Source organism: Bombina bombina, chromosome 8 (genome assembly GCF_027579735.1).
Source record: "Bombina bombina isolate aBomBom1 chromosome 8, aBomBom1.pri, whole genome shotgun sequence".
Lineage (NCBI taxonomy): Eukaryota > Metazoa > Chordata > Amphibia > Anura > Bombinatoridae > Bombina > Bombina bombina.
Window position 1 is genome coordinate 313,105,566 of NC_069506.1, and position 19,419 is coordinate 313,124,984.

At 41.5% G+C, this 19,419-nt stretch overlaps 1 protein-coding gene across 1 annotated transcript in view; it reads right to left on the minus strand.

Annotated features, from left to right (window-relative positions):
- The window catches only part of NCAPD3 (non-SMC condensin II complex subunit D3), a 273,275-nt gene that overhangs the window by 80,538 nt on the left and 173,318 nt on the right, over positions 1–19,419 (minus strand). Inside the window, exons 24-26 of the mRNA XM_053691510.1 lie at positions 4,950–5,029; positions 4,734–4,871; positions 4,525–4,658 (exon numbers count right to left, since the gene is read on the minus strand). Coding sequence (XP_053547485.1) covers positions 4,525–4,658; positions 4,734–4,871; positions 4,950–5,029 — 352 coding nt within the window. The remainder of the gene's footprint in view (positions 1–4,524; positions 4,659–4,733; positions 4,872–4,949; positions 5,030–19,419) is intronic.

Sequence of the window (19,419 nt, forward strand, 5' to 3'; positions counted from 1 at the left end):
CACCAGTAACAGTTGAAATGATGGAATCCAACTGAGAACCAAATAATTTGTTACCATGGAAAGAAATAGAAAGTAAAGTTGATTTAGAAGCCATATCAGCATTCCAAGTTTTAAGCCATAAAGCTCTTCTAGCTAAAATAGCTAGAGACATAAACCTGACATCAACTCTAATAATATCAAAAATGGCATCACAGATAAAATTATTAGCATGCTGAAGAAGAATAATAATGTCATGAGAATCACGATGTGTTACTTGTTGCGCTAAAGTTTCCAACCAAAAAGTTGAAGCTGCAGCAACATCAGCCAAAGATATAGCAGGTCTAAGAAGATTACCTGAACACAGATAAGCTTTTCTTAGGAAGGACTCAATTTTCCTATCTAGAGGATCCTTAAACGAAGTACCATCTGACGTAGGAATAGTAGTACGTTTAGCAAGGGTAGAAATAGCCCCATCAACTTTAGGGATTTTGTCCCAAAATTCTAATCTGTCAGACGGCACAGGATATAATTGCTTAAAACGTTTAGAAGGAGTAAATGAATTACCCAATTTATCCCATTCTTTGGAAATTACTGCAGAAATAGCATTAGGAACAGGAAAAACTTCTGGAATAACCACAGGAGCTTTAAATACCTTATCCAAACGTTTAGAATTAGTATCAAGAGGACCAGAATCCTCTATTTCTAAAGCAATTAGAACTTCTTTAAGTAAAGAACGAATAAATTTCATTTTAAATAAATATGAAGATTTATCAGCATCAACCTCAGAGACAGAATCCTCTGAACCAGAGGAGTCATCAGAAACAGAATGATGATGTTCATTTAAAAATTCATCTGTAGGGAGAGAAGTTTTAAAAGATTTTTTACGTTTACTAGAAGGAGAAATAACAGACATAGCCTTCTTTATGGATTCAGAAACAAAATCTCTTATATTATCAGGAACATTCTGCACCTTAGATGTTGAAGGAACTGCAACAGGCAATGGTACTTTACTAAAGGAAATATTATCTGCTTTAACAAGTTTGTCATGACAATCAATACAAACAACAGCTGGAGAAATAGCTACCAAAAGTTTACAGCAGATACACTTAGCTTTGGTAAATTCAGCACTTGACAGCGATTTTCCTGTAGTATCTTCTGACTCAGATGCAACGTGAGACATCTTGCAATATGTAAGAGAAAAAACAACATATATATAAAGCAAAATTGATCAAAATTCCTTAAATGACAGTTTCAGGAATGGGAAAAAATGCCAAAGAACAAGCTTCTAGCAACCAGAAGCAATAAAAAATGAGACTTAAATAATGTGGAGACAAAAGCGACGCCCATATTTTTTTCGCGCCAAATAAGACGCCCACATTATTTGGCGCCTAAATGCTTTTGGCGCCAAAAATGACGCCACATCCGGAACGCCGACATTTTTGGCGCGAAATAACGTAAAAAAATGACGCAACTTCCGGCGACACATATGACGCCGGAAACGGAAATAGAATTTTTTTTTTCTTATCACCCCACTTTTGCACCAAAAATGTCCGCGCCAAGAATGACGCAATAAAATGAAGCATTTTCAGCCCCCGCGAGCCTAACAGCCCACAGGGAAGAGTCAAATTTTTGAAGGTAAGAAAAAATGGTTAAATCAAAATGCATTATCCCAAATATGAAACTGACTGTCTGAAAATAAGGAAAGTTGAACATTCTGAGTCAAGGCAAATAAATGTTTGAATACATATATTTAGAACTTTATAAACAAAGTGCCCAACCATAGCTTGGAGTGTCACAGAAAATAAGACTTACTTACCCCAGGACACTCATCTACATATAGCAGATAGCCAAACCAGTACTGAAACGAGAATCAGCAGAGGTAATGGTATATATAAGAGTATATCGTCGATCTGAAAAGGGAGGTAAGAGATGAATCTCTACGACCGATAACAGAGAACCTATGAAATAGACCCCGTAGAAGGAGATCACTGCATTCAAATAGGCAATACTCTCCTCACATCCCTCTGACATTCACTGCACGCTGAGAGGAAAACCGGGCTCCAACTTGCTGCGGAGCGCATATCAACGTAGAATCTAGCACAAACTTACTTCACCACCTCCATCGGAGGCAAAGTTTGTAAAACTGAATTGTGGGTGTGGTGAGGGGTGTATTTATAGGCATTTTGAGGTTTGGGAAACTTTGCCCCTCCTGGTAGGAATGTATATCCCATACGTCACTAGCTCATGGACTCTTGCTAATTACATGAAAGAAATATATAAAGCATAAACACTAATGGATGCTGCATGTAAAAGTATAACATAATAACTTATTACAAACCATAGCTAAAGATAAACATTTATAACATTTAAAATAAATGAACTTAGCTTTGGTAGAACTGAAACTCAGTTAAGCGTTTTTCCAGAAGTGGCTTCTGATTCAGGGTCAATCTGAGACATCTTGCAATATGTAATAGAAAAAAACAACATATAAAGCAAAATTGATCAAATTCCTTAAATGACAGTTTCAGGAATGGGAAAAAAATGCCAATGAACAAGCTTCTAGCAACCAGAAGCAATAAATAATGAGACTTAAATATTGTGGAAACAACAATGACGCTCAAATTTTTTAGCGCCAAAAAAGCCGCCCACATTATTTGGCGCCTAAATGCTTTTGGCGCCAAAAATGGCGCCACATCCGGTAACGCCGACATTTTTTGGCGCAAAAAAGTAAAAAAAATGACGCAACTTCCGGCAACACTTATGACGTCGGAAATGACAAGAAAATTTTTGCGCCAAGAAAGTCCGCGCCAAGAATGACGCAATAAAATGAAGCATTTTCAGCCCCCGCGAGCCTAACAGCCCACAGGAAAAAAGTCAAATTTTAAGGTAAGAAAAAATTATTAATTCATATGCATTATCCCAAATATGAAACTGACTGTCTGAAATAAGGAACGTTGAACATCCTGAATCAAGGCAAATAAATGTTTAAACACATATATTTAGAACTTTATAAAAAAGTGCCCAACCATAGCTTAGAGTATCACAGAAAATAAGACTTACTTACCCCAGGACACTCATCTACATATAGTAGAAAGCCAAACCAGTACTGAAACGAGAATCAGTAGAGGTAATGGTATATATAAGAGTATATCGTCGATCTGAAAAGGGAGGTAAGAGATAAATCTCTACGACCGATAACAGAGAACCTATGAAATAGACCCCGTAGAAGGAGATCATTGAATTCAAATAGGCAATACTCTCTTCACATCCCTCTGACTCACTGCACGCTGAGAGGAAAACCGGGCTCCAACCTGTTGCAGAGAGCATATCAACGTAGAATCTAGCACAAACTTACTTCACCACCTCCACAGGAAGCAAAGTTTGTAAAAACTGATTTGTGGGTGTGGTGAGGGGTGTATTTATAGGCATTTTGAGGTTTGGGAAACTTTGCCCCTCCTGGTAGGAATGTATATCCCATACGTCACTAGCTCATGGACTCTTGCTAATTACATGAAAGAAATACATGAACCTGACTCATGGCAAATATAAGTACAATACATATATTTAAAACTTTATATAAATGCATAAAGTACCAAACCATAGCTGAGGTGTCTTAAGCAATAAAAAAACATACTTACCAAAAGACACCCATCCACATATAGCAGATAGCCAAACCAGTACTGAAACAGTTATCAGTAGAGGTAATGGTAAATTGAGAGCATATCGTCGATCTGAAAAGGGAGGTAGGAGATGACAGAGAACCTATGAAATAGACCCCCGTTAGGAAAATCATCGTATTCATAAGTGATACTCCCTTCACGTCCCTCTGACATTCGCTGTACTCTGAGAGGAATCGGGATTCAACAATGCTGAGAAGTGAATATCAACGTAGAAATCTTAGCACACACTTACTTTACCACCTTCATAGGAGGCAAAGTTTGTAAAACTGAATTGTGGGTGTGGTGAGGGGTGTATTTATAGGCATTTTGAGGTTTGGGAAACTTTGCCCCTCCTGGTAGGATTGTATATTCCATACGTCACTAGCTCATGGACTCTTGCCAATTACATGAAAGAAATTCTTGATTGAAGAAACTAAACTAACACCTCACTTTACCACTTACCACTTACCACTTCCTAGTCTAACACATGCAAAGAGAATGACTGGAGGGGGAGGGAAGGGAGGATATATATATATATATATATATATATATATATATATCTCTGCTGTGGTGCTCTTTGCCTCCTCTTGTTGACCAGGAGGCGATATCCCATAAGTAAGAATGAAATCCGCGGACTCGTCATATCTTATAAAAGAAAATTGATAATAGGAGTAAATTAGAAAGTTGCTTAAAATTGCTGCTTTATCTGAATCATGAAAGTTTAATTTTTACTAGACTTTTCCTTTAAGGATGGTAATTTAATATGGAAGTACATAATGTTAGCAAATGATCACAATGTTATATATATATATACATAATGATATGAGGGAGCCCACACATCACATTCTTGCTGTAATAATTACAGGCTGTAAGACAGTTGACATACCTAGAACGTTCTGGCTGATCTTGGTAGTTAAATTAAATCTCTGCTCATCCGTAAAGTGATCCAACAAAAACCGATAGATCTTCATGCGCTTCTCTTTGTTTTCTTTCCCCTTGAGAGCAAATAGGACCCTCTCCCTGCAGTAAATAAGTGAGGTTAGATAAAGGAATATGGGTATGAATGGCAGATTTGATTGGACAAGTGAATCTTACCGCTCTGTCTGAGCAAACTTGTTATACTTTTCATGTTTCTCATAAGAATTGAAGTGGAAGATGCACTCAATGAAATGCTGGGAAAACATAACTGGATTTCTCTTCAGCAACAGATGAACAAGACAAAACTCTCCAAATCTAAACAAGAGAGGAGAGTAAGCTCACAATTTCTACAAAAAGCATTGTAAAAAAGCTTACAGTAGAGAGTGGACTTACTTGCTAATTTCTGGGTCAGGATCCACCAACACACTGACAAATCTGAAGAAGAGAGAGCCTTTCCATTTGACAAATTCCTCCTTAAGGTGAAAATACAAGTTGTTAAAGACACAAAAATTCAAAACACGTGTTCAGTTTTCAAAATCAATACAATTTCGTGAAGGCCAGAGGCTTTAACATTAAATAGCCAAAAATGTATCACTCTCATAAGACCTTTGAAGAGTCATCTTTAGATATGAATGGTACTGGAAGTATTAGTAGTACCCCATTGATTTGTAGAGCTTTAACAACAGGGAAATTACCCGTTATTACAAAACAAAGAGACACGGAGCGTTCACAGTGCCGCACTATGCTTAGGATTTGTCAGTGTTCTACATGGAAATGGTTACATAACTTCTTAATTTGATACTGAAACTCCTGAACAAGATGATGGTTTTAAAGGATACCTAAACTCTTCTCGCTTCTTAAAGCAAGTTTATGTCAATTGTATGACATTTTGTTTAAAAATCACAAGCATGATAAGCTCATTAAAAGGACATGAATCAACAATTTTCTTTCATGATTGAGATAGAGTGTAGGACTTATATAGTAAAAAAAAATCAAAAGTCAGACAAAACAGCCGTATACTTGTAACTAGCAAAATAAAGGCAATGGGAGAGGCAAGAGACATGAAGGAAGCGCAATAAAGAAAGAAATGCTTAACCCCTTAAGGATAAGGCCATTTTTCAATTTCTTTCCCTTAAGGACTAGGGCTATTTTTACATTTCTGCGGTGTTTGTGTTTAACTGTAATTTTCCTCTTACTCATTTACTGTACCCACACATATTATATACTGTTTTTCTCGCCATTAAATGGACTTTCTAAATATACCATTATTTTCATCATATAATTTACTATATTTTTTTTTTTATAAAATATGATTAAAAAAAATGAAAAAAACACAACACTTTTTCTAACTTTGACCCCCAAAATCTGTTACACATCTACAACCACCAAAAACACCCATGCTAAATAGTTTCTAAAATTTGTCCTGAGTTTAAAAATACCCAATGTTTACATGTTCTTTGCTTTTTTTGCAAGTTATAGAGCAATAAGTACAAGAAGCACTTTGCCATTTCCAAACCACTTTTTTTTCAAAATAAGCGCTAGTTACATTGGAACACTGATATCTGTCTGGAATCCCTGAATATCGCTTGACATGTATATTTTTTTTTTTAGCAGACAACCCAAAGTATTGATCTAGGCCCATTTTGGTATATTTCATGCCACCATTTCACTGCCAAATGTGATCAAATAATAAAATAAAAAAAACAGAATTTATGTTTACCTGATAAATTACTTTCTCCAACGGTGTGTCCGGTCCACGGCGTCATCCTTACTTGTGGGATATTCTCTTCCCCAACAGGAAATGGCAAAGAGCCCAGCAAAGCTGGTCACATGATCCCTCCTAGGCTCCGCCTACCCCAGTCATTCGACCGACGTTAAGGAGGAATATTTGCATAGGAGAAACCATATGGTACCGTGGTGACTGTAGTTAAAGAAAATAAATTATCAGACCTGATTAAAAAAACCAGGGCGGGCCGTGGACCGGACACACCGTTGGAGAAAGTAATTTATCAGGTAAACATAAATTCTGTTTTCTCCAACATAGGTGTGTCCGGTCCACGGCGTCATCCTTACTTGTGGGAACCAATACCAAAGCTTTAGGACACGGATGAAGGGAGGGAGCAAATCAGGTCACCTAAATGGAAGGCACCACGGCTTGCAAAACCTTTCTCCCAAAAATAGCCTCAGAAGAAGCAAAAGTATCAAACTTGTAAAATTTGGTAAAAGTGTGCAGTGAAGACCAAGTCGCTGCCCTACATATCTGATCAACAGAAGCCTCGTTCTTGAAGGCCCATGTGGAAGCCACAGCCCTAGTGGAATGAGCTGTGATTCTTTCGGGAGGCTGCCGTCCGGCAGTCTCGTAAGCCAATCTGATGATGCTTTTAATCCAAAAAGAGAGAGAGGTAGAAGTTGCTTTTTGACCTCTCCTTTTACCGGAATAAACAACAAACAAGGAAGATGTTTGTCTAAAATCCTTTGTAGCATCTAAATAGAATTTTAGAGCGCGAACAACATCCAAATTGTGCAACAAACGTTCCTTCTTTGAAACTGGTTTCGGACACAGAGAAGGTACGATAATCTCCTGGTTAATGTTTTTGTTAGAAACAACTTTTGGAAGAAAACCAGGTTTAGTACGTAAAACCACCTTATCTGCATGGAACACCAGATAAGGAGGAGAACACTGCAGAGCAGATAATTCTGAAACTCTTCTAGCAGAAGAAATTGCAACTAGAAACAAAACTTTCCAAGATAATAACTTAATATCAACGGAATGCAAGGGTTCAAACGGAACCCCCTGAAGAACTGAAAGAACTAAATTGAGACTCCAAGGAGGAGTCAAAGGTTTGTAAACAGGCTTAATTCTAACCAGAGCCTGAACAAAGGCTTGAACATCTGGCACAGCGGCCAGCTTTTTGTGAAGTAACACAGACAAGGCAGAAATCTGTCCCTTCAGGGAACTTGCAGATAATCCTTTTTCCAATCCTTCTTGAAGGAAGGATAGAATCCTAGGAATCTTAACCTTGTCCCAAGGGAATCCTTTAGATTCACACCAACAGATATATTTTTTCCAAATTTTGTGGTAAATCTTTCTAGTTACAGGCTTTCTGGCCTGAACAAGAGTATCGATAACAGAATCTGAGAATCCTCGCTTCGATAAGATCAAGCGTTCAATCTCCAAGCAGTCAGCTGGAGTGAAACCAGATTCGGATGTTCGAACGGACCCTGAACAAGAAGGTCTCGTCTCAAAGGTAGCTTCCAAGGAGGAGCCGATGACATATTCACCAGATCTGCATACCAAGTCCTGCGTGGCCACGCAGGAGCTATCAAGATCACCGACGCCCTCTCCTGATTGATCCTGGCTACCAGCCTGGGGATGAGAGGAAACGGCGGGAACACATAAGCTAGTTTGAAGGTCCAAGGTGCTACTAGTGCATCCACTAGAGCCGCCTTGGGATCCCTGGATCTGGACCCGTAGCAAGGAACTTTGAAGTTCTGACGAGAGGCCATCAGATCCATGTCTGGAATGCCCCACAGCTGAGTGACTTGGGCAAAGATTTCCGGATGGAGTTCCCACTCCCCCGGATGCAATGTCTGACGACTCAGAAAATCCGCTTCCCAATTTTCCACTCCTGGGATGTGGATAGCAGACAGATGGCAGGAGTGAGACTCCGCCCATAGAATGATTTTGGTCACTTCTTCCATCGCCAGGGAACTCCTTGTTCCCCCCTGATGGTTGATGTACGCAACAGTTGTCATGTTGTCTGATTGAAACCGTATGAACTTGGCCCTCGCTAGCTGAGGCCAAGCCTTGAGAGCATTGAATATCGCTCTCAGTTCCAGAATATTTATCGGTAGAAGAGATTCTTCCCGAGACCAAAGACCCTGAGCTTTTAGGGATCCCCAGACCGCGCCCCAGCCCATCAGACTGGCGTCGGTCGTGACAATGACCCACTCTGGTCTGCGGAATGTCATCCCTCGTGACAGGTTGTCCAGGGACAGCCACCAACGGAGTGAGTCTCTGGTCCTCTGATTTACTTGTATCTTCGGAGACAAGTCTGTATAGTCCCCATTCCACTGACTGAGCATGCACAGTTGTAATGGTCTTAGATGAATGCGTGCAAAAGGAACTATGTCCATTGCCGCTACCATCAACCCGATCACTTCCATGCACTGAGCTATGGAAGGAAGAGGAACGGAATGAAGTATCCGACAAGAGTCTAGAAGTTTTGTTTTTCTGGCCTCTGTCAGAAAAATCCTCATTTCTAAGGAGTCTATTATTGTTCCCAAGAAGGGAACCCTTGTTGACGGAGATAGAGAACTCTTTTCCACGTTCACTTTCCATCCGTGAGATCTGAGAAAGGCCAGGACAATGTCCGTGTGAGCCTTTGCTTGAGGAAGGGACGACGCTTGAATCAGAATGTCGTCCAAGTAAGGTACTACAGCAATGCCCCTTGGTCTTAGCACAGCTAGAAGGGACCCTAGTACCTTTGTGAAAATCCTTGGAGCAGTGGCTAATCCGAAAGGAAGCGCCACGAACTGGTAATGTTTGTCCAGGAATGCGAACCTCAGGAACCGATGATGTTCCTTGTGGATAGGAATATGTAGATACGCATCCTTTAAATCCACCGTGGTCATGAATTGACCTTCCTGGATGGAAGGAAGAATAGTTCGAATGGTTTCCATCTTGAACGATGGAACCTTGAGAAACTTGTTTAAGATCTTGAGATCTAAGATTGGTCTGAACGTTCCCTCCTTTTTGGGAACTATAAACAGATTGGAGTAGAACCCCATCCCTTGTTCTCTTAATGGAACGGGATGAATCACTCCCATTTTTAACAGGTCTTCTACACAATGTAAGAATGCCTGTCTTTTTGTGTGGTCTGAAGACAACTGAGACCTGTGGAACCTCCCCCTTGGGGGAAGTCCCTTGAATTCCAGAAGATAACCTTGGGAGACTATTTCTAGCGCCCAAGGATCCAGAACATCTCTTGCCCAAGCCTGAGCGAAGAGAGAGAGTCTGCCCCCCACCAGATCCGGTCCCGGATCGGGGGCCAACATTTCATGCTGTCTTGGTAGCAGTGGCAGGCTTCTTGGCCTGCTTTCCCTTGTTCCAGCCTTGCATTGGTCTCCAAGCTGGCTTGGCTTGAGAAGTATTACCCTCTTGCTTAGAGGACGTAGCACTTTGGGCTGGTCCGTTTCTACGAAAGGGACGAAAATTAGGTTTATTTTTTGCCTTGAAAGGCCGATCCTGAGGAAGGGCGTGGCCCTTACCCCCAGTGATATCCGAGATAATCTCTTTCAAGTCAGGGCCAAACAGCGTTTTCCCCTTGAAAGGAATGTTAAGTAGCTTGTTCTTGGAAGACGCATCAGCCGACCAAGATTTCAACCAAAGCGCTCTGCGCGCCACAATAGCAAACCCAGAATTCTTAGCCGCTAACCTAGCCAATTGCAAAGTGGCGTCTAGGGTGAAAGAATTAGCCAATTTGAGAGCATTGATTCTGTCAATAATCTCCTCATAAGGAGGAGAATCACTGTCGACCGCCTTTATCAGCTCATCGAACCAGAAACATGCGGCTGTAGCGACAGGGACAATGCATGAAATTGGTTGTAGAAGGTAACCCTGTTGAACAAACATCTTTTTAAGCAAACCTTCTAATTTTTTATCCATAGGATCTTTGAAAGCACAACTATCCTCTATGGGTATAGTGGTGCGTTTGTTTAAAGTGGAAACCGCTCCCTCGACCTTGGGGACTGTCTGCCATAAGTCCTTTCTGGGGTCGACCATAGGAAACAATTTTTTAAATATGGGGGGAGGGACGAAAGGAATACCGGGCCTTTCCCATTCTTTATTAACAATGTCCGCCACCCGCTTGGGTATAGGAAAAGCTTCTGGGAGCCCCGGCACCTCTAGGAACTTGTCCATTTTACATAGTTTCTCTGGGATGACCAACTTGTCACAATCATCCAGAGTGGATAATACCTCCTTAAGCAGAATGCGGAGATGTTCCAACTTAAATTTAAATGCAATCACATCAGGTTCAGCTTGTTGAGAAATGTTCCCTGAATCAGTAATTTCTCCCTCAGACAAAACCTCCCTGGCCCCATCAGACTGAGTTAGGGGCCCTTCAGAAATATTAATATCAGCGTCGTCATGCTCTTCAGTATCTAAAACAGAGCAGTCGCGCTTACGCTGATAAGTGTTCATTTTGGCTAAAATGTTTTTGACAGAATTATCCATTACAGCCGTTAATTGTTGCATAGTAAGGAGTATTGGCGCGCTAGATGTACTAGGGGCCTCCTGAGTGGGCAAGACTCGTGTAGACGAAGGAGGGAATGATGCAGTACCATGCTTACTCCCCTCACTTGAGGAATCATCTTGGGCATCATTGTCATTGTCACATAAATCACATTTATTTAAATGAATAGGAATTCTGGCTTCCCCACATTCAGAACACAGTCTATCTGGTAGTTCAGACATGTTAAACAGGCATAAACTTGATAACAAGTACAAAAAACGTTTTAAAATAAAACCGTTACTGTCACTTTAAATTTTAAACTGAACACACTTTATTACTGCAAATGCGAAAAAACATGAAGGAATTGTTCAAAATTCACCAAATTTTCACCACAGTGTCTTAAAGCCTTAAAAGTATTGCACACCAAATTTGGAAGCTTTAACCCTTAAAATAACGGAACCGGAGCCGTTTTGAACTTTAACCCCTTTACAGTCCCTGGTATCTGCTTTGCTGAGACCCAACCAAGCCCCAAGGGGAATACGATACCAAATGACGCCTTCAGAAAGTCTTTTCTAAGTATCAGAGCTCCTCTCACATGCGACTGCATGCCATGCCTCTCAAAAACAAGTGCGCCACACCGGCGCGAAAATGAGGCTCTGCCTATGCTTTGGGAAAGCCCCTAAAGAATAAGGTGTCTAAAACAGTGCCTGACGATATTATTATATCAAAATACCCAGATAAAATGATTCCTCAAGGCTAAATATGTGTTAATAATCAATCGATTTAGCCCAAAAAAAGTCTACAGTCTTAATAAGCCCTTTTTGAAGCCCTTATTTACAATCGTAATAAACATGGCTTACCGGATCCCAGAGGGAAAATGACAGCTTCCAGCATTACATCGTCTTGTTAGAATGTGTCATACCTCAAGCAGCAAGAGACTGCTCACTGTTCCCCCAACTGAAGTTAATTGCTCTCAACAGTCTTGTGTGGAACAGCCATGGATTTTAGTGACGGTTGCTAAAATCATTTTCCTCATACAAACAGAAATCTTCATCTCTTTTCTGTTTCTGAGTAAATAGTACATACCAGCACTATTTCAAAATAACAAACTCTTGATTGAATAATAAAAACTACAGTTAAACACTAAAAAACTCTAAGCCATCTCCGTGGAGATGTTGCCTGTACAACGGCAAAGAGAATGACTGGGGTAGGCGGAGCCTAGGAGGGATCATGTGACCAGCTTTGCTGGGCTCTTTGCCATTTCCTGTTGGGGAAGAGAATATCCCACAAGTAAGGATGACGCCGTGGACCGGACACACCTATGTTGGAGAAAACGTTAATTTTTTCACAAACTTTAGGTTTCTCACTGAAATTATTTACAAACAGCTTGTGCAATTATGGCATAAATGGTTATAAACGCTTCTCTGGGATCCCCTTTGTTCAGAAATAGCAGACATTTATGGCATTACTTTTTGGTAATTAGAAGGCCACTAAATGCCGCTGCGCACCACACTTGTATTATGTCCAGCAGTGAAGGGGTCAATTAGGTAGCTTGTAGGGTTAATTTTAGCAGTAGTGTAGTAGACAACCCAAAGTTTTGATCTAGGCCCATTTTGGTATATGTCATGCCACCATTTCACCGCCAAATGCGATCAAATAAAAAAAAACAAATTTTTTCACTAACTTTAGATTTCTCACTGAAATGATTTACAAATAGCTTGTGCAATTATGGCACAAATGGTTGTAAATGTGCCTCTGCGATCCCCTTTGTTCAGAAAACATAATTTATGCTTAACTGATAAATTTATTTCTCTTGTAGTGTATCCAGTCCACGGATCATCCATTACTTGTGGGATATTCTCCTTCCCAACAGGAAGTTGCAAGAGGATCACCCACAGCAGAGCTGCTATATAGCTCCTCCCCTAACTGTCATATCCTGTCATTCGACCGAAAACAAACAGAGAAAGGAGAAACCATAGGGTGCAGTGGTGACTGTAGTTTAATTAAAATTTAGACCTGCCTTAAAAGGACAGGGCGGGCCGTGGACTGGATACACTACAAGAGAAATAAATTTATCAGGTAAGCATAAATTATGTTTTCTCTTGTTAAGTGTATCCAGTCCACAGATCATCCATTACTTGTGGGATACCAATACCAAAGCTAAAGTACACGGATGATGGGAGGGACAAGGCAGGATTAAGCGGAAGGAACCACTGCCTGAAGAACCTTTCTCCCAAACACAGCCTCCGAAGAAGCAAAAGTATCAAATTTGTAAAATTTTGAAAAAGTGTGAAGCGAAGACCAAGTCGCAGCCTTGCAAATCTGTTCAACAGAGGCCTCATTTTTGAAGGCCCAGGTGGAAGCCACAGCTCTAGTAGAATGAGCTGTAATCCTTTCAGGGGGCTGCTGTCCAGCAGTCTCATAGGCTAGGCGTATTACGCTCCGAAGCCAAAAGGAAAGAGAGGTTGCCGAAGCTTTTTGACCTCTCCTCTGTCCAGAGTAAACGACAAACAGGGAAGATGTTTGACGAAAATCCTTAGTAGCTTGTAAGTAAAACTTCAAGGCACGGACTACGTCCAGATTATGTAAAAGACGTTCCTTCTTTGAAGAAGGATTAGAGCACAACGATGGAACAACAATCTCTTGATTGATATTCTTGTTAGAAACCACCTTAGGTAAAAACCCAGGTTTGGTACGCAGAACTACCTTATCTGCATGAAAAATCAGATAAGGAGAATCACATTGTAAGGCAGATAGCTCAGAGACTCTCCGAGCCGAGGAAATAGCAATCAAAAACAGAACTTTCCAAGATAAAAGTTTAATATCAATGGAATGAAGGGGTTCAAACGGAACTCCTTGAAGAACCTTAAGAACCAAGTTAAAGCTCCACGGGGGAGCAACAGGTTTAAACACAGGCTTAATTCTAACCAAAGCCTGGCAAAATGCCTGGACGTCTGGAACCTCTGCCAGACGCTTGTGCAAAAGAATAGACAGAGCAGAAATCTGTCCCTTTAAGGAACTAGCTGATAATCCTTTGTCCAAGCCCTCTTGGAGAAAAGACAATATTCTAGGAATCCTAACCTTACTCCATGAGTAATTCTTGGATTCACACCAATAAAGATATTTACTCCATAACTTGTGGTAGATTTTCCTGGTAACAGGCTTTCGTGCCTGTATTAAAGTATCAATGACTGACTCGGAGAAGCCACGCTTTGATAGAATCAAGCATTCAATCTCCATGCAGTCAGTCTCAGAGAAATTAGATTTGGATGATTGAAAGGACCTTGTATCAGAAGGTCCTGTCATAGAGGCAGAGTCCATGGTGGAAAGGATGACATGTCCACTAGGTCTGCATACCAAGTCCTGCGTGGCCACGCAGGTGCTATCAGAATCACCAATGCTCTCTCCTGTTTGATTTTGGCAATCAGTCGAGGGAGCAGAGGAAACGGTGGAAACACATAAGCCAGGTTGAAGAACCAAGGCGCTGCTAGAGCATCTATCAGCGTCGCTTCTGGGTCCCTGGACCTGGATCCGTAACAAGGAAGCTTGGCGTTCTGGCGAGATGCCATGAGATCCAACTCTGGTTTGCCCCAACGATGAATCAACTGAGCAAACACCTCCGGATGGAGTTCCCACTCCCCCGGATGGAAAGTCTGACTTAGAAAATCCACCTCCCAGTTCTCCACGCCTGGGATATGGATTGCTGACAGGTGGCAAGAGTGGTACTCTGCCCAGCGAATTATTTTTGAGACTTCTAACATCGCTAGGGAACTCCTGGTTCCCCCTTGATGGTTGATGTAAGCCACAGTCGTGATGTTGTCTGACTGAAATCTGATGAACCTTAGTGTTGCTAACTGAGGCCAAGCCAGAAGAGCATTGAATATCGCTCTTAACTCCAGAATATTTATTGGAAGGAGTTTCTCCTCCTGAGTCCACGATCCCTGTGCCTTCAGGGAATTCCAGACTGCACCCCAACCTAGAAGGCTGGCATCTGTTGTTACAATTGTCCAATCTGGCCTGCGAAAGGTCATACCCTTGGACAGGTGTACCCGAGACAACCACCAGAGAAGAGAATCTCTGGTCTCTTGATCCAGATTTAGCAGAGGGGACAAATCTGTGTAATCCCCATTCCACTGACTCAGCATGCATAATTGCAGCGGTCTGAGATGAAGGCGCGCAAATGGCACAATGTCCATTGCCGCTACCATTAAGCCGATTACCTCCATACACTGAGCTACCGAAGGGTGCGGAATGGAGTGAAGAACACGGCAAGCATTTAGAAGTTTTGATAACCTGGACTCCGTCAGGTAAATTTTCATTTCTACAGAATCTATAAAAGAGTCCCTAAGAAGGAGACTCTTGTGAGTGGGGATAGAGAACTATTTTCCTCGTTCACTTTCCACCCGTGCGACCTCAGAAATGCCAGAACTATCTCTGTATGAGAATTGGCAACTTGAAAGCTTGACGACTGTATCAGGATGTCGTCTAGATACGGAGCCACCGCTATGCCTCGCGGTCTTAGAACCGCCAGAAGTGAGTCCAGAACCTTTGTAAAGATTCTCTGGGCTGTAGCCAACCCGAAGGGAAGAGCTACAAATTGGTAATGCCTGTCTAGAAAGGCAAACCTTAGAAACCGATGATAATCTTTGTGAATCGGTATTTGAAGGTAGGCATCCTTTAAGTCCACTGTGGTCATGTACTGACCTTCTTGGATCATGGGTAGGATGGTCCGAATAGTTTCCATTTTGAAAGATGGAACTCTGAGGAATTTGTTTAAGATCTTTAGATCCAAAATTGGTCTGAAGGTTCCCTCTTTTTTGGGAACAACAAACAGATTAGAATAAAAACCCTGTCCTTGTTCCGTCCGCGGAACTGGATGGATCACTCCCATAACTAGGAGGTCTTGCACACAGCGTAGGAATGCCTCTTTCTTTATCTGATTTGCAGATAGCCTTGAAAGATGAAATCTCCCTTGTGGAGGGGAAGCTTTGAAGTCCAGAAGATATCCCTGAGATATGATCTCCAACGCCCAGGGATCCTGAACATCTCTTGCCCACGCCTGGGCGAAGAGAGAAAGTCTGCCCCCTACTAGATCCGTCGCCGGATAGGGGGCCGTTCCTTCATGCTGTCTTAGAGGCAGCAGCAGGCTTTCTGGCCTGCTTGCCTTTGTTCCAGGACTGGTTAGGTTTCCAGGCCTGCTTAGATTGAGCAAAAGTTCCCTCTTGTTTTGAAGCGGAGGAAGTTGATGCTGCACCTGCCTTGAAATTTCGAAAGGCACGAAAATTAGACTGTTTGGCCTTTGCTTTGGCCCTGTCCTGAGGAAGGGTGTGACCCTTACCTCCAGTAATGTCAGCAATAATTTCCTTCAAACCAGGCCCGAATAAGGTCTGCCCCTTGAAAGGAATGTTGAGTAATTTAGACTTCGAAGTCACGTCAGCTGACCAGGATTTAAGCCATAGCGCCCTACGCGCTTGGATGGCGAATCCGGAATTCTTAGCCGTTAGTTTAGTCAAATGAGCAATGGCATCAGAAACAAATGAGTTAGCTAGCTTAAGTGTTCTAAGCTTGTCAATAATTTCAGTCAATGGAGCTGTATGGATGGCCTCTTCCAGGGCCTCAAACCAGAATGCCGCCACGGCCGTGACAGGCTCAATGCATGCAAGGGGCTGTAAAATAAAAGCTTGTTGAATAAACATTTTCTTAAGGTAACCCTCCAATTTTTTATCCATTGGATCTGAAAAAGCACAACTGTCCTCAACCGGGATAGTAGTACGCTTTGCTAAAGTAGAAACTGCTCCCTCCACCTTAGGGACCGTCTGCCATAAGTCCCATGTAGTGGCGTCTATTGGAAACATTTTTCTAAATATAGGAGGTGGGGAAAAAGGCACACCCGGTCTATCCCACTCCTTGCTAATAATTTCTGTAAGCCTTTTAGGTATAGGAAAAACATCAGTACACACCGGTACCGCATAGTATTTATCCAGCCTACACAATTTCTCTGGTACTGCAACTGTGTTACAGTCATTCAGAGCAGCTAATACCTCCCCAAGCAACACACGGAGGTTCTCAAGCTTAAATTTAAAATTAGAAATCTCTGAATCAGGTTTCCCCGAATCAGAGATGTCACCCACAGACTGAAGCTCTCCGTCCTCATGATCTGCATATTGTGACGCAGTATCAGACATGGCCCTTACAGCATCTGCGCGCTCTGTATTTCTCCTAACCCCAGAGCAAATCACGCTTGCCTCTTAATTCCGGCAACCTGGATAATACCTCTGACCGGGTATTATTCATGATTGCAGCCATGTCCTGTAAGGTAATCGCTATGGGCGTCCCTGATGTAATTGGCGCCATATTAGCGTGCATCCCCTGAGCGGGAGGCGAAGGGTCTGACACGTGGGGAGAGTTAGTCGGCATAACTTCCCCCTCGTCAGAATCTTCTGGTGATATTTCTTTTATAGTTAAAAAGACTGATCTTTACTGTTTAAGGTGAAATCAATACATTTAGTACACATTCTCCTTTGGGGCTCCACCATGGCTTTCAAACATAATGAACAAGTAGTTTCCTCTGTGTCAGACATATTTAAACAGACTAGCAATGAGACTAGCAAGCTTGGAAAACACTTTAAACAAGTTTACAAGCAATAAAAAAAACACGTTACTGCACCTTTAAGAAACACAAATTTTGTCAAAATTTGAATTAACAGTGAAAAAAGGCAGTTACACTAACGAAATTTTTACAGTGTATGTAACAAGTTAGCAGAGCATTGCACCCACTTGCAAATGGATGATTAACCCCTTAATACCCAAAACGGAATAATAAAAGACAAAAACGTTTTTTCAAACAGTCACAACAACTGCCACAGCTCTACTGTGGCTTTTTACCTCCCTCAAAAACGACTTTGAAGCCTTTTGAGCCCTCCAGAGATGTCCTGGATCATGCAGGAAGAAGCTGGATGTCTGTGTCTGTAATTTTTGCTGTGCAAAAAAAACCCTCTAAAATAGGCCCCTCCCACTCATATTACAACAGTGGAAAGCCTAAGGAAACTGTTTCTAGGCAAAATTCAAGCCAGCCATGTGGAAAAAAACTAGGCCCCAATAAGTTTTATCACCAAATACATATAAAAATGATTAAACATGCCAGCAAACGTTTTATATTACATTTTTATAAGAGTATGTATCTCTATTAATAAGCCTGATACCAGTCGCTATCACTGCATTTAAGGCTTTACTTACATTAGTTCGGTATCAGCAGCATTTTCTAGTAAATTCCATCCCTAGAAAAATATTAACTGCACATACCTTATTGCAGGAAAACCTGCACGCCATTCCCTCTCTGAAGTTACCTCACTCCTCAGAATATGTGAGAACAGCCATGGATCTTAGTTACTTCTGCTAAGATCATAGAAAACGCAGGCAGATTCTTCTTCTAAATACTGCCTGAGATAAACAGTACACTCCGGCACCATTTAAAAATAAACTTTTGATTGAAGAATAAACTAAGTATAAAACACCACACTCCTCTTACGACCTCCATCTTGGTTGAGGCTTGCAAGAGAATGGCTGGATATGACAGTTAGGGGAGGAGCTATATAGCAGCTCTGCTGTGGGTGATCCTCTTGCAACTTCCTGTTGGGAAGGAGAATATCCCACAAGTAATGGATGATCCGTGGACTGGATACACTTGACAAGAGAAATAGCAGACATATATGGCTTTAGCATTGCTTTTTAGTAATTAGAAGGCTAAATGCCACTGCGCACCACACTTGTATTATGCCCAGCAATGAAGGGGTTAATTAGGTAGCTTGTAGGGAGCTTGAAGGGTTAATTTTAGATTTAGTGTAGAGATCAGCCTCCCACCTGACACATCCCACCCCCTGATCCCTCCCCAACAGCTCTCTTGCCTCACCCACCCCACAAATGTCCCCGCCATCTTAAGTACTGGCAGAAAGTCTGCCAGTATAAAAAATAAAAGTTTGTGTTTGGTTTAAAAAATTTTTTTTTAAAAAAAATTAAATATGTTCTGCAGTGTAGGCTCCCCCCTTACCACCCAACCTCCCTGAGCGCCCCCCCCCCCCCAAACTGCTCTCTAACCCACTGTCTGCCAGTACCCACTTTTCAAAATAATGTGATTTTATTACATTTTTTTATTTTTCTGTAGTGTAGCTGGCCACCCTTCAATACCCCCCCCCCCCTCATCCCTTTTTTAAAAAAAAATCCCCCCTGCGTCATACAGGGTACGTCACTGGTCTTTAAAGACCAGTTTGTGTAAAACGTACCCTGTACGACGTGTGTCGTTAAAGGGTTAAAGGGATATGAAGCCTAAAATCTTTCTTTCATAAATCATGTAGAGCATACGATTTTAAACAACTTTCTATTATGAAGTTTTCTTTGTTCTCTTGGTATCTTTTGTTGAAAAGGGACTATGCATAGGAGCAGGCTCATTTATGGAGCATTATATGGCAGCACTATTTACTGCCATGTAGTGTTCCAGATGCCTACCTAAGTATCTCTTCAATACAGAATATCATGGGAACAAATGATTTTTTAAAGGGTATGCTCTGTCTGAATCACAAAAGAAAATGTTTGTGTTACATATCCTTTAACAGAAGAGAAGGAAACAAGCA